General features: G+C 51.0%; 7 protein-coding genes across 7 annotated transcripts; 3 read left to right on the top strand and 4 right to left on the bottom strand.

The window, feature by feature from the left end:
• Positions 1-642: 642 nt before the first annotated feature.
• PFICI_06404 (ATPase get3) lies at positions 643-1,754 on the top strand (the record flags this gene model as incomplete). Its single annotated transcript, XM_007834985.1, has 2 exons — positions 643-1,035; positions 1,122-1,754. 2 exons carry the CDS (start codon positions 643-645, stop codon positions 1,752-1,754), a joined length of 1,026 nt encoding a protein of 341 aa, XP_007833176.1.
• A 910-nt stretch (positions 1,755-2,664) lies between these two features.
• Positions 2,665-4,582, bottom strand: PFICI_06403 (uncharacterized protein; the record flags this gene model as incomplete). The annotated part of the gene is made up of 2 exons (XM_007834984.1): positions 2,665-4,352; positions 4,411-4,582. 2 exons carry the CDS (start codon positions 4,580-4,582, stop codon positions 2,665-2,667), a joined length of 1,860 nt encoding a protein of 619 aa, XP_007833175.1.
• A 1,351-nt stretch (positions 4,583-5,933) lies between these two features.
• On the bottom strand, positions 5,934-7,327 carry PFICI_06402 (uncharacterized protein; the record flags this gene model as incomplete). The annotated part of the gene is made up of 2 exons (XM_007834983.1): positions 5,934-6,591; positions 6,675-7,327. 2 exons carry the CDS (start codon positions 7,325-7,327, stop codon positions 5,934-5,936), a joined length of 1,311 nt encoding a protein of 436 aa, XP_007833174.1.
• Positions 7,328-9,508: 2,181 nt separating this feature from the next.
• PFICI_06401 (uncharacterized protein) lies at positions 9,509-10,574 on the top strand (the record flags this gene model as incomplete). Its single annotated transcript, XM_007834982.1, has 3 exons — positions 9,509-9,682; positions 9,760-9,956; positions 10,025-10,574. 3 exons carry the CDS (start codon positions 9,509-9,511, stop codon positions 10,572-10,574), a joined length of 921 nt encoding a protein of 306 aa, XP_007833173.1.
• Positions 10,575-11,490: 916 nt separating this feature from the next.
• On the top strand, positions 11,491-11,949 carry PFICI_06400 (uncharacterized protein; the record flags this gene model as incomplete). Its single annotated transcript, XM_007834981.1, has 1 exon — positions 11,491-11,949. The coding sequence occupies one exon, from the start codon at positions 11,491-11,493 to the stop codon at positions 11,947-11,949; it is 459 nt and encodes a 152-aa protein (XP_007833172.1).
• A 261-nt stretch (positions 11,950-12,210) lies between these two features.
• On the bottom strand, positions 12,211-13,321 carry PFICI_06399 (uncharacterized protein; the record flags this gene model as incomplete). Its single annotated transcript, XM_007834980.1, has 2 exons — positions 12,211-12,611; positions 12,679-13,321. The coding sequence occupies 2 exons, from the start codon at positions 13,319-13,321 to the stop codon at positions 12,211-12,213; spliced, it is 1,044 nt and encodes a 347-aa protein (XP_007833171.1).
• Positions 13,322-14,169: 848 nt separating this feature from the next.
• PFICI_06398 (uncharacterized protein) lies at positions 14,170-14,501 on the bottom strand (the record flags this gene model as incomplete). The annotated part of the gene is made up of 2 exons (XM_007834979.1): positions 14,170-14,328; positions 14,418-14,501. 2 exons carry the CDS (start codon positions 14,499-14,501, stop codon positions 14,170-14,172), a joined length of 243 nt encoding a protein of 80 aa, XP_007833170.1.
• Between the last annotated feature and the right edge of the window lie 164 nt (positions 14,502-14,665).

The raw sequence follows: 14,665 nt of genomic DNA, 5'->3' as shown, positions 1-14,665 counted from the left end.
AGATGGTGCCCATTTTGCACCAAAGCATTACATGTCCAAAATCAAGCTCAAGGTACAAACGGTTGGTCCCACAATAAGATAAAGGGTAGGTAAGCGACTAGAATGTTCAACATCCAACTCCTGCCATAGTTTGTAGTCTCTCATGTCTGCAAAGAGCCATGAAGTTCCGGCCCCAGGAGACTTGATACAAATCTTGGAATGCAATTTGGAGGCTCGCAGGTATGTAAGTACAACACTAGCGGCGCAAGTGGTTGATTCGGACACGGGCAGGCAAACTGACTCGGAAGAACCAAGTTTATGCATATAACCGTGGTTTTGGAGGGGCAATACCCGCTATCTATATCTAGAGGCATCTAGCGCATTCCACCCATTGTTGCAGGGTCCAGTTACTACTACCATTGCGATCCAAGGCATCTTTTTGCGCCTCTTGTCTTTTGTGCTGGTTTCCTCCCTTACGTACTTGACCCCTTCGATCCGCATCTACCCCAGAGTATCACGACATATCTCTGCGGGTGCCCACCTCCTCTTCTCGACACGAAAGACTTTACCGGTGGAACAGACTACCTACGTCACCGCCACCTTTGTCTCTTTCTCTCCCTCCCTCCTCTCCCTATATCCAACAAAGCACACATTAACACAACAATGTCGACGGCTGTGCTCGACGCCGACAGCCTGGAGCCGACGCTCCAGTCGATCCTGGACCAAAAGACGCTGCGATGGATCTTTGTGGGCGGCAAGGGCGGCGTGGGCAAGACGACAACCTCGTGCTCGCTGGCCATTCAGCTGGCCAAGGTGCGCCGCTCCGTGCTGCTCATCTCGACCGACCCCGCGCACAACTTGTCCGACGCCTTTAACCAAAAGTTTGGCAAGGAGGCCCGCCTCATTGACGGCTTTGACAACCTCAGCGCCATGGAGATTGACCCCAACGGCAGCATCCAGGATCTCATGGCCGGCCAGGGCTCCGACACTGGCAATGATGCCCTGAACGACCTTGGTGGTGGTATGGGTGGTATGATGCAGGATCTTGCCTTTGCTGTGAGTATAGACGGCTGTTATGGATTATGTCCATGCATAATTTGGTTCGAGTATCATGTTTGCTGACGAGACCGTCCCCACCACAGATTCCCGGTATCGACGAGGCCATGTCCTTTGCCGAAGTCCTCAAGCAAGTCAAGTCCCTGTCGTACGAGACCATCATCTTTGATACCGCGCCCACGGGCCACACGCTGCGCTTCCTGCAGTTCCCCTCGGTGCTCGAAAAGGCCCTGGCCAAGGTCAGCCAGCTGTCGTCGCAGTACGGCCCCCTGCTCAACGGCTTCCTGGGCGCCAACGGCAGCCTGCCCAACGGCCAGAACCTCAACGAGATGATGGAGAAGCTCGAGGGTCTGCGCCAGACCATTTCCGAGGTCAACACGCAGTTCAAGGACGAGAACCTGACGACGTTTGTCTGCGTGTGCATTGCAGAGTTCCTCTCGCTCTACGAGACGGAGCGCATGATCCAGGAGCTCGCCAGCTACGGCATCGATACCCACAGCATCGTGGTCAACCAGCTGCTGTTCCCCAAGGCCGGCTCCGGCTGCGACCAGTGCAACGCCCGCCGCAAGATGCAGAAAAAGTACCTCGACCAGATCGAGGAGCTCTACGACGAGTTCAACGTGGTTCGCATGCCCCTGCTGGTCGAGGAGGTCCGTGGTAAGGACAAGTTGGAAAAGTTTAGTGATATGCTCGTACACCCTTACGTGCCGCCCGAGTAATCTGGATAAATGTGTAAAGACGGAAAGGGAACGAGAGAGAGAGCAAGCCCGTGTCCGGATCCCAAAAGGGGGAAATATCATTGCATTTGACGCATAAAGTGATACGGAGAAAGCGATGGCGCTGGTGTACATGGGGAGAAACGAGGGTTGCTTTTCTACTAGAAAGTTGCGCATCGAGGCGTACAAGTACTCCGAGTACAGCATCTGACTCATCTGTCTTTTGGTGGGAGGCATATTCAGCAGAGATCTAGATAGCAAACCAACAATGTCCTCACAAACAAATCAATAAAGTTAAGCATGAATCACCAAAAGCATCTTGGCACTTTGTATCATTGTTCATTTCAAATTTCTTGAATTCATTCCTATTCGTCTTGCATCAGAACTTATCGCCCGTGCAAAAGACATCTAAGTACAAGAGACAAATCGCCAGTCTCTGAGCCCGTTTCTCTCCTCCCCTCCACAAGTTTTCGCCTTTTTATTAGAGGCAACTCGTAAACCTTATCAAATCAGAAAAATACCTCATCGAGGTGAAAACGCCTAATGAACTCCAATGTCGATGCGAATGATGTGGGGACTTTTTTTTTTGGTCGTGGTCGTAAAAGTCTTGCCACCTTTGCCATGATTTATCTGCCTTCCTCCCCCTTTGTGTGAACCCCCTGAAAAAAACGCCTTGGGAAAGCAGACGAAATGTGTCTGGAAACAATCGAAGCCTCCTGGAGATGTGGACGTCATATACAGGCCGGTGGCTTTCTGCAACAAGTGAAGTGGTGGGTTTTACACCTTTGGCTTGGGAATCGAAATGTCGCTGTAGTATGCTATTGTTTTGCAGGTATGAAAGGAGTCTTTGTCCGTTTCACACTGAGAAATTAGAGATAGTTGTTGTCGTAAAGTGTCTGTCGATTGGTATCCATCACAGCTCTCTGTAATCAGACGGCCGATTTCTCATGCGCCTGTTCTGGTGACGGTTGGGATTGACGGGTTGGCGAAAGTAGGCATCATTGTCGCCGTTGGGCTGGTTAAAGTTGTTTCGGTTGAAACCGCCGCCCTGCTGAAATCCGCCTCGGTTCATGTTGTTGCCGCCCATGCCATTCATGTTGTTCATACCGCCGCCATTGAAGTTGTTGAAGCCGCCATTCATGTTGGGGAATCCACCGTTCTGGTTGAAACCCCCCATACCCATCATGGGGTTCATCATGCCCATCGGCATCATGGGCATATTTGGCATACCCATGCCCATTGGCATATTGGGCATACCCATGTTCGGAAAGTTGGGAAACATCATGTTATTCATGGGCATGTTGCCCATTCCCATCATCTGCGCCATCATATTTTGCTGCTGGCGCTGTTGCTCTTCCTGTTGGCGCATGGCCTTTGGACCCTTGGGGATCTTTGGCTCATTCTCAAGTGGCTCTTCGGCAGGTCTCTTCTTTGAGACGAGCTCGTCTGGTTTCTTGGCACCTTCGCCGTTAGTGGCAGGTTGAGGTGTTGCGGATGGAGATGTCGATGGCTTAACGGCCGTTGGCGAGTTGGCGGAAACGGGTTCCGGCGTTGGTGACTTTTTGCCGTCCGTCGTCTTCTCCGTTTCTGACTCGGGGTTCTTGGAGGGGTCTGTTTCCTCGGGTTTGAGAGTTTCACCATTGACTTGCTCCTCAGCAGCCGGAGACTGCGCGGTCACGGGGCTCTTTGATCTTTCCTTCCTGGCCTGCTCCTTCTCCTTAAGGTGCTCCTGAATCTTAGTGGCAGCCTCATCATTCGGCTTAAGATCATCTATGAGGACTCCCTCCGTCTGGCACGCGGGACAGACGAAGTCACTTTCAATGAGCGCGTTCGTGATGCATTCATTGCAGAACGTCTTCTCACAACAGGGAGTGGTCACTGGATCTATGAATAACTTCTTGTCGAGGGTGCAAAGCAGTCCCTTCTCCTCCAACTCCCTATCTCCTTCAGACGCAGCCTTTTGTGCCGATGCACTTGTCTTGGACTTTGCTTGGAATTGTTCCCACGATGCCTTGTCAGGCTCTGCAATGACATAATCTCCATCTGCATTTACCATGACACCTGCGGGGGGCTTGACTCCATCCTCGCCATCCCCTTGCTGAAGCGTTGCCTTATCCACCGTCTTCAAGAAAGAGCGAGGAATGCCCGTCGTCCGCTTGACTCTAGGACGGTTATCGAATTCTGGATTGTCGTTGGTAGGGCAAACTTGTATCCAATGTCCTATTTGACCGCATCGATAGCAAACATAGCCCTTTGGCGGCTCGTGGTCTGGTACATTGACAGGTTTCTTTGCTCCAGGCTTGTATACAGGTGCCTGGTTCGCCATTTCCTCCTGCTGCGCAGTCCACTGGTCCGACTGGACCTGGAACATGGCCGCCAATTTCTCCTCTTCCGTGAGAGCATTGCTCATTTGTGCTAGGCCTTGGGTAGAGGGCTTGGCAGTCTTTGCTGTCGCTTCGCGTCTGGAAGAATTCTTCGCACTATGCGGCATCTTGCCCGAGACATATCTTGCGGCACGCCCAGCGCCGGGCTTGACAGGCGGTAGACGCCTGGCGATGACGGTTGTTGACCGAGGAATGATGGCGAGATCGTCCTCATATTCTATTGTTTTGGTTAATAGGAGAGTACTGGCACGAATCTGACATTGTGCTTTGCTTACCTTCGGTTCCATCCTCGGCGTAAATGGCAAAATCAAAGTCGGTGCCATCTCCCAGGCCACTCAATTTGATTATGTCGCGCTTGAGTTCAAACACCGAGATTCCCGTTCCATCAAACTCGACACGCGAGGGCTCCTTCTGAGACTTGAACTTGTAAAACACGGACGAAGTCATTGTGAAAAACGCGAACCACGATTGCCGAGCACTTGTGGTGTAGTATAATAGAAATCAAGGATGCCGGGGAAGATATTTCACCGGATTCAAAAGGGCCTCAACGAGAGAGCCTTACGTTGCTGCTGTTCAAGGGTTAATATTGAGAAGCGATGACAGTACAGGGTAGCTCGTCGCAAAGGTTGATTCCCTGTCGCTTCGTAATCTTGCACTGCAGGCAAATGGGGAGACGCGGGGTTTCTGCGAGTCGCAAATTTGATGGTAGGGGATCTTGGTTTTTCTTCTTTCTATTGCGGATGACCCTCTTGTGATGCCCTCTCCCAGATTGGGGTTCTTTTCTTTTCTTCTTCTTCCTTTCAAATTTTGACCAACTGGCAAAAGTAGATGGACGGGGGAATCAAAATTTTATGATTGTAGAGACTGAAAGAACAATGGAAAAAAAGCCCTCGGCCCTCTGTTGAGAAGAATGAAACACAGAAACTGTGATGTGTACACAAAGCCAAAGGCAGACTTGACAGCCAGATATCACCTCGCAGAGTGACAATGGTGACACAATCTCCTCCTGATCCCAGCACACCACACCAGGTATCCGATCTCAACTTTTTGAAATGCCTGTCCGTTCAACCTACCCTACCAGATGAGGCGAATGAAATAGTACCAAACGTTGTTGATCACGCTGATTATAAACTCATCGCCGGTCGGTCACTTCTCTTTATCGGTCGGTCGCGATTGTGGTGGCAAGCACGAAGTGACAGCTTCCAAGAGCGTCAAAGCTGCTGCAGATGATGCAGTCGCAAAAACTGCTGGTCGCAATGGAGATATTGCGCGCGGCGGCGATGATCGGCTCGAGATGGCGATGCTGTGTCGGTTCGTCAAATGATGGTCGTCGTGTGGAAGATGGTGGAAGTTGGGTGAGATTGTGGTAGATTAAGAAGTGGGAAGAGGCCAGGCAAGTCTGAGAAGACTCGGACGACCGGCGATTAGTCAGAGAAGAAGCGCGCTAAGCTCGGTTGGGAGCTCGAGTGTATTGTGATTCACGTGACCCTGCTCTTCGTTCAATTGGATCAGCTCGGCGCAGTTGCCAAGCAACTGTCAGCTACTTGTTACCTTGCTGGCCTTTGATTCACTCTCAACCGAATATCTTCAGGGAGACTGTATGTGATTGGATTTTTACAATATTTGAGTTCTTTAATTTATATGCAAGTATCTAAAATACCCCAAGTCTACCTGAACGCCGACGCCGGAACATGGGATAGAATTTCGTGTCCAGTCGATAGAACTAACGCTTGCGACGAAACAACAATGCTCGAACACATCTACCATGCGTCTTTCTCCAGCACTGATACTATGTAAATCAAATGCTCAACAGTGCCGCCGAGATGGTAGCCACCAACACCACAACCGGGTATGATAGGATGCCAAGTCCCAGCTTGGAGCCGGCGCTGGTTGTGCCACAGCAACTGCGACTATAGGTAACATTGTTGAGGTTTGCGGCTACTTCGAACACGGAACCTGGGTAGCTACCAGTGTTGTAGTAGTCGACATTTAGGAATTTCGGGGGCCTTCCCCACATGTTGACGCAATTGTCGCCCGACAAGCCCAAGCTACCAGTACCGTTGACGGCGTTGGTGACATTGAGCTCAGCTCTCGCCGGTACGAGCATGCTCACTCCCAAGAGCGACAGCTCGAGGTTCAGGTTATGATTGATCATGTAGAGACGGTTTTGAGCGTCGGCGTCTGCCAGATCCGGGGGTCTTTCCACGGTGCAAGGGAAGGAGGTGTCCGTGGGGTCAAAGGGTGTCTCCCACATCTGCGAGAACTCGTCTAGCAGCCAAGGATACTCGGTCTGGTTGGCCATGTAGTCCAAAAACATGACGACTCGCTTGCCTGACAGGATCATTTCGCTCAAAGTTGGCCAATCGTTCAATGTCATGGGCACCAGGGGTGGCGTATAGACATAGTCCAGAATGCCTGTCGACTCAATATACGGATAGTAGAGGGATGGCACCGAGCTAGATAAACTGTTAGCAAGTGCTTTCCACGTTTGATGGACCACTGTTCCAATTGAGATGCAGTGGTAACAAGTTGTACTTACTAATTGCCGTTGCCAAGCAAGATAGTTACGACATCGTAAGGGTGAGATACAACCCAGTCCTTGACCGTGGTCAACCATTCTGTGATAGGACCAGCATCGAGAATATCACAGCTGGTATGGCAAAAGTGCGGCTCAGTACCATTCGTGGGCCATTGAATCTGGGCCTGCAAAAAACGGACACCATCGTTGAGCTGGTATGTGACGTCGTACTTTTGATTCGCAGCCAGATTGTTCTGTGTGATAAAAGGAGAGTTGTGGCAAGCAACTTCGGTGATGTTGCCATAGTTGCGACTACAAAACTCAGCATAGTTGTTGCACGGCCTCGTGTTGGTGACAGTGGGCGTTGCCACGGTGGTAGCCGTGGTAGAAAAGTTGCCCGAAGCTGTGGCCGACGATCCGGTCAAAAAGGTCCTACTATCCGTTGTTGACACAGTCGACTGAGTGACATTGCTGCTCATGGTCGTCGAGGCATCATCTGTCAAGGTTCCCAAGTTTGATTCTTGTGATGTATATGTCAAATATGTGCCTGTCGGAGTCTCCTCAGTGGAAGTTGCCGATTGTGTCTCCGTTGTTCTCGAGTCTGACACGGAGCTGGTATCCTGAGCGAGGGCCGCACTGCATAGTAGCAGTGGTGCTAATAGCCGGTAAGCCATGATTTTGGGATCGCAAGCAAAATGCCGCGCAGTTTCAAGAGAATGTGTGCCCTCTGATGAAAAGAACTTTGCGTGAAAGAATTTCTTTTTCTTTAGAGTTGTCACTGTATGCAAGTAAAAGTTGTCCGGATTCGGTCGATATCGGTGCCGTCGAGTCGAGTCGGCACCGATGTCACTACAGGGCCGATACGTCAGGGGCTTCCAAATCCTTTGCTGACAGAAACAAGAAGTGGAAGTAGCAAGACAACTGCGCCAAAAACGATAGAGTGCCCTAGAAAGTCAAGGATGACCTCATGCGATGAAGAAAAATAAAGCTTAACAAGACCCTGTAATAAACAGAAGAAAAGCCAGGAGGTCTAGGCCTTTTGACCCAGAGAGGTTGGACAGCATCAGCAGAAAAATGGTTGTGCACTGCTAGTTGGGCGATGCTAGGCGGTGCTCCCGGTTCCAAGGTTCATGTCATGTCAGGGCGAGATACTCAGAGGTACTTGCTGGGATGGATCCGTTCACCGGACGGCAGCTGGGATCGCCGCTCCAAGTGCCGTGGGCGGAGGAGAAACGCGTCCTATCATGACCGCCAGTGAGTGATAGGGGGGCTGATATGCTGAAACAACCAACAAGGTCGTGCTGTTTTTGGCGTGGTGATGAGTTGTCTTGCACTTCTCTTTCCCTTTTCTTCTCACTAAAACTTTTTTTTTTGCACCAGGTCCATGGCGCTGTTTATGACGTCGCTAGAGCCTCAGCTCTCATGTTAGCACTGCTACTTTGTGGGTCACGATCTTTAGGCAAGCGATCTTCCTTAAGCTTTATGCGTATCCCAATTGGGGAGTCTATCGTTTTCCTAATTCAATCTAAGTGAGGTAGTATTACTTGGTAATCTGTTTCATGGCAACTAGATCGGCCCAGAGGGAAAAAATCAAGATAGAAATTGAGATAGTCTTTAGAACTTTTGCTATTTGGTGGTTTGTGCTCTGCTGGTCTTGCCGGTCTGCCGGGTCCCGTCTTTGTCAGATTAAGACAACGAAGGATGGACATTAAGATAATAAGTGTGACAACCTTTAATGTTCTGGGGTGTGTAGTGCTCGCAGCAGGCTCTTCCGGATCACTCGGGGCATTGGATACTATCAGTATGCGTATGCGTACACGGAATACGCATCAGTCAGACCGGTACCGTTCAAAAATACACAGCATTTACACTAGGTAATGTAGGCCGTTGATTGAAATGAATTGATAGGCGATGGGCAGTAACCGGAGGAAGCAAACTCGAATCCCGGGAATACCAAATCCTTCCCGGTTGAGGAAATTGTAATTGATTTCATGTTGGGCGCAGGTACGAGAGCCGTTCATCTAGCAGTTACATTAGTACTACTCTAACGCCAGGCTGTTCAAGGAGGGTTCATAGGGGACCCAAACACGAGTTCTGGGGAGCTCCAGAAAGCCAAAAACCAGCCCCCTTCAGGCCCCTCAGGCCCCTCTGAAGGATCGTTAATGTGTGGCCAGCATTCAAACTTGCAGTGTTGCCGCTCAACCCGCTCGCACGGGTACGCGCAATCAAGGTGTTGCTGTGCAAACTTGACTGGCAATGATTGTAGGTAAATTCAATGTGGGAGGTGGGCTTGATGGATGGTGGGTAGAGGTAGGGATCATTAGGGAGATTCTCGTCAACTTGCAGTGCTCCGCCACTGCACGGGGCGAATCGCCGGCACCCTTCCAGACTTTTGGCTGGAGCCACTAATAAGGAAATACGGGACCGTGAGAGTGAACGGGTCGATACTTTGCGATACAAAGCCCCAGCGTTGACCCACGTCACTGTCGCAATATGACTGTAGATACCTTGTAGACCCTGGGCATCCTGATTCAATGTTTTGGCACCTGCAGATTTGGACCTTGTTTGGGTGCTTAGCTAGGTAGTAGAAGAGAAACCCTTCGAGAGCTGGGGTTGGGATTCTGGAAGCCTCACTCTTAGCATCAACTCTCATTCTTGTTCTCTTTCTCTTTTTTCTCGTGTGTGTGTTTCCTACCTCGCATTTTCGATCAATCGGTCCATCTCGCATCTCATTGCGTTGTAATCTGCTTCTTGTCCGCTGGCACCCCCTTACAAAGTCAGCAAACGCACCTAGAAGCCTAGACGGCGCCGGTAGACGGACTGCAACACCCCCCGACAATTCCCTCCCGCCGCCAATGGGTCTACCAGGGTTTCGCAAGCGGCGGGCTGCTGCAACGTCAGAGTCGGGCGCCCAAGAGAAGACTCCCGCAGATGATCAACTCCAGCTCAAGCAACGGACAAAGACAAGAAAGGGCGCCATCATAACCTCATCCATCTGCTATATGTTAGCAGTCATATTCCTGATCCTGGTGAGTGCGCGCCCAAAAAGCAATCAGGCGGTTGTCTCCGCCCCGGGAGAGCTTCTGGTTTCTGATTGGTCCAATAGGTCGAAATAGGAAGTACCAAGGGATCCAAGGTGCTGGGCGACATATTCTTCTTCAAACTTGACCTGTCGGATATCTTGGCATCAAGTGCTTCAGGACTGAGCGGCTTGACTTTGACAAACTCAATTGCACGAACGCTTGGTCTGCACGACTTTTACCAAGTAGGACTATGGAATTTCTGTGAAGGCTATGAGGATGAGTAAGAACGCGTCACACCTACAGTTCCGACCATGACGTTGTGTGGATTGCTAACGTATCTTCTTACAGGGGCATCACATCTTGCTCGACACCAACCAGCCTCTACTGGTTCAACCCGGTGGAGATTCTACAGAGCGAACTGCTAGCGGGAGCGTCTATTGCGCTGCCTAGTGAGGTCAACACAGTCTTGACCGTCCTGCGCATTGCCTCGCAGGTCATGTTTGGCTTCTTCCTCGCAGGACTATTGCTCGACTTTGTTCTCATGCTCCTCGCACCCATTGTCATTTACTCGAGGTGGTGGAGTTTCCCTTTTGCCATTTTTGCCTTTATTGCGGCATTGATGGTCATCGCGGCAGCTGGTGTGGCTACGGGCATGGCCTTGGTCTTTGAGTACGCTCTGACATCCCAGACCGATCTCAACATCAAGGTCGACATTGGTACCAAGATGTGGGCTTTCATGTGGCTCGGTGCGGGCTTTACATTCCTCGCCTTCATCATCCACGCCGGCTTAGGATGCTGCTGTACCTCCAGGAGAGACCTCCGTACTGGTCGCAAGGGGGGAAGGAACCTGGCAACGGTTCCGGGCACCGGCTCAAAGAAGTCGACAACATCTGACTAGTTGTCAGACGAGGCCCGTTTGGTCACACCAAATGTCTTGATTGATTATGGATCAGTCGAGCAGCCATGCATGCATCATTTTGGGATAAAATAGAAGTAAGGCGCCGATTAAAGTCCTTGGAGAACATTGTATTAGATGGGTATAGACATTCTCTTGAGCCGGCGTTTCGGGGGTGATACACAGCGCAAAGACGCGCAACGGTCCTTACAGGGTGTGGAAGTGTAGAACTGGGAAGACCAAATTATGTAGATATAGTAAAAAAATCGAAATTATTAGTATTGAATGATAATGGGCAGCAGATTTCAGATCATGTTCGACGTCATTTCAAGGCAACTGAGATATCTTCAAAATACTTGGGGAGAAAGTGTCGCGGCGTCTTGCCTGTTTGGTTCTTAACAGAAATTATCGCCGGCCTTGGCCGTATGGTGGAGCTATAGTGAGAGCTGAGCGCCGCTTGACAAAAGCAGGGCCTATTATCAGTACGGACTGATTCTGACAGTCAAGGTAAATGCGCCGGCGAGATCGACTTGCGGGGAAAAGAAGGCTTGTGTATCTGGATACCCATCTTCAATACACTATTGTGGTACTGGTTGAGTCCATTGATTTTAACGCTTGCAAATATCGCCTATACTCTCGCGTGACTCGGCAAAGATACCGAGTTTCTGACCACCATCCCTGGTTCTCATTCCTTACACCCCCGCGTTGCACTACTTACCCCAGATTACATATAAGAGACGATTACTTCGCTCAAGCAGTTGGACAAGCACGACGTCGATTCCGCCAAATTAAAAGTCATCTTAATCACCACGAGACCCTTTGCTTTTCTTGCAAGACTGACCCTCTCCACACAAACCAACGACTGTCATCTTTCCCCCTCAGAATTACAAGACCCCCCTTATCTGAGATTTGACACAAGATGGCCACCACCGCCACATCCCCTCCCGAGCCCTTGATCCAAGGGATCGCCCACGTGAACCTCTCGATCCCACCGGGAACCCTGGACGCGGCCAAAGCCTTTTACGGGGAGACCCTCGGGCTGACGCCGCGCGCGGGACCGGCGGCGCAGGTCCACGAGCTGGCGTGGTTCGACGTGGGCGGCGCCGCCACGGGCCAGCAAATCCACATCTCGATCCAGAAGCACGACCGGGACACGACCGAGCCCCGGTCCAGCCGCCACCCTTGTTTCCGGCTGGGCTCCCCCGAGGCTCTGGTTGCCCTGCAGCGCCGCATCTTGGCCCACGCCGAGCGCGGCGGTCCCGATGCGCCGCTCGAGTGTGATGCCGTGGGTGAGAGTTCTGGTGAGACTACTGCCGACTACCCAACGCGGTTCTTTGCTAGGGATTATTCTGGAAACCGGTTGGAGTTTACTACTTAGAAGCAATCAGGACTGAAAGAGAAGAGATTATGGTGGTTTTCTTGGAGGATTTCATGCGTCAAGTTTCAGTGTGAAGAGGAGAGGCGGTATCTTGGGATGGCAGTGGCTGACTTTGGCTCAGGCTGTGTGGCTGTATACATTAACGTTTGTCCATTATGATGGACTATAGTCAACAACTTCCAACTAAACTTCCTCAAATGGGACGCATTGGCATTTCATAATCTTCAAATTTTGGTATCTAAGCGTGCTCTATGATCCTCATCACAACTTGAGACCGTAAGCCTCGACAGCCGTGCCTCCCCAAATCATCTTCTTGTCCTCATCTTCGAGAGATGCCATCCAGCAGAGCCTCTCAACAAGCTTCTGCCACTTGGACCAGGCATCAGAGCCTACACCCACGGTGCACACGGGCCAGTCGCTTGCAAACATGATGCGCGAGGGGCCAAAGGCGGCCAGGACAACACTGAGCCATGGGCTGAGTGCCTCAAAGATTTCCTCGGGCGACCGCTGTCGCATGGATTCGGTCATCTCCGGGAACCCGCCCGATAGCTTCATGTACGTCTTCGGGCTCTTACCGAGTGTGAACATGGCCGTCCGCCAGGCAATGTATGAAGTGTCCGTAAGGATATTGTAGACTGTGAGGTCTGGCTTGCACATGTGATCTAAACGGGCAATGTCAGTTCGAGCTCTCTCACGACATTAGGTCCAGTGGTAAACAGATGCACTTACTCAAGATAAACTTGACCTTTTCATCTTCGGGCACGCCTTCGTGGGCTCGGTCAATCATCTCGACGGTCTCCTCGAGCTGAATGCGGCCGCGGTCATGCTGGTTGACACCAACGTCAAAGACGAGACCCTTGCGGCCCAGGAGCTTCAAGCTCTCGATAAAGTCGTCGGTCAGGCATGTCTTGTCCGGCTTGTCCTGGAGTAGATATCGGAAGCCTCTGACTTTGCTCCAGCTGTCGCCGGCGGCTTCTTGCACCAGGTCGATATACTTCTCCATGGCCTGAGCCCCGCTCGGCAGCGGCGCCCATGGGATATACGCCGCGCACAGGCCGGCGTCGTCTTTGCTGTGGCCCTCGCCGTCCCGCGGCTGGCCCAGGGCAATGCGCTTGACCCATTCCACCTCCATCAGAGGGTACTTCCAGCCGCTGCCATCCTTGGCGCCAGCCTCGAGGTCGACCTTGCGGTCCGTCTCCAGGAAGATGAAGCCCTTGACTGGTGCCGGCGATGACGCGATGGCAGCCTTGTACTCTTCCAGGGAGTGCTGCTTGGCCAGGGGGCTATCGGGCGTGCACCATGCCAGCGTCTCCAGCTCCGACTCTGGGTACAGATGGATATGGGAGTCAATGATGGGTATTTCTGAAGACATGGTGATGTTTCTTTCCTGTTATTGTCGAGCAAGGGAAGAAACGCAATTGATAATTGTTCCTTGAAAATGCCTTCTTCTAGCCAAAAAAAGACTGGCGAGATTTGGTGAATTGTCTTGAATGCCCAATTTCAATGCCCTGATATTGAAGCTTGATCCATAGCTCAGGGGGTGAGCTCAAACTGGAGTCAGTCCCTCTTCCCTCTTCTCTCCTCCTCTTCTCCACGGCCACAATTAGGTACGGAGTACATAGCTACGGTCGCAATTACCCCGCCACTCGCGGTGAAGCAAACAGCTACCCCACCATTGTATGGCGATCAATAAACCGACCAGCGAATGATAGCGGTTCTTACACGTTGCCATTCAAAGGTCCCAAAAAGGATCCAGTATCTCTGGTCTCACTGTCTTGACTCTCGAGATTCGTCGATAATTCTTTGTTCAGTTGTAATATGTGTGTCAATTGTGCTAAGATCTATTCTGCTTGCGCCAAGATTTATATTTGATGGATTTCTAGACCATCGCTCATCTATGCGAGTGTGCATCAACAGCAAACGCCCCGATAAAACGACACATCATCTGCTTAGTTGATAAGGAGAAGCTTAGTCTTCTGTCAACATTTCTGACTAGACATTCGCGATGTTCTGGCCACACAGCAACCTTGATACTCGACACCATCACTACATTATTGGATCGATTGTGATCTGACTACGGCTCTCCGGATGAGCTACCGGAACGACACCTCCAAGTTTTGGCCAGAAGCTGTCCAACGGAGCCATCGAATTATTAATCTGCTACCCTTTATGGAAGACTAAACGCAAGGCTGTGAACGGGAGCGTAAAGACCCAGTAAATTCAAAAGTGGTCAGAACCGACTCGCTCGTCCGTCCAATCAAGCATTGGGGCGGCAAACAAGGTGGCAAAGGTCACCGCAAGGAAGAACATGGTCATGGCTGCTATAGTCTTCATCGTGTCGCTATCCTCGAAACTAGCATGGGTGTCCTTTAGGGTAATCTGGTTAAAGATCCCTATGTAAACTTGTCAGTAATGAAGCAAGATATGGCGTGTTTCTATTTGTATGCCATCAACGGTTCTGGACATACCACGGAAGATTGATTCTTGGCTCGCTCTTGTCGATACTGGGCGCCGTTCTTCCTCGCTAATAGTTGCACGTGTAATATCTTCATAGCTTGCTAGAGGTCATACTCTACCTTCCGAACAAACGATGTTATAAGGTCTGCTCCAGTTGCCCCTGCGTCTCTGTATAGTCCAGAGCAGCTGGCTATCTCAAAGAGTTCAGCTAAAATTCCGAGGATGAAACCATTCTACCTCGCGTCCTTAGCAAGACAAA

Source organism: Pestalotiopsis fici (assembly GCF_000516985.1).
Source record: "Pestalotiopsis fici W106-1 unplaced genomic scaffold PFICI_Scf_4, whole genome shotgun sequence".
Classification (NCBI taxonomy): Eukaryota; Fungi; Ascomycota; class Sordariomycetes; order Amphisphaeriales; family Sporocadaceae; genus Pestalotiopsis; species Pestalotiopsis fici.
Note: the sequence above shows the minus strand (reverse complement) of the source record. Positions and strands in the feature narration are given on the sequence as shown.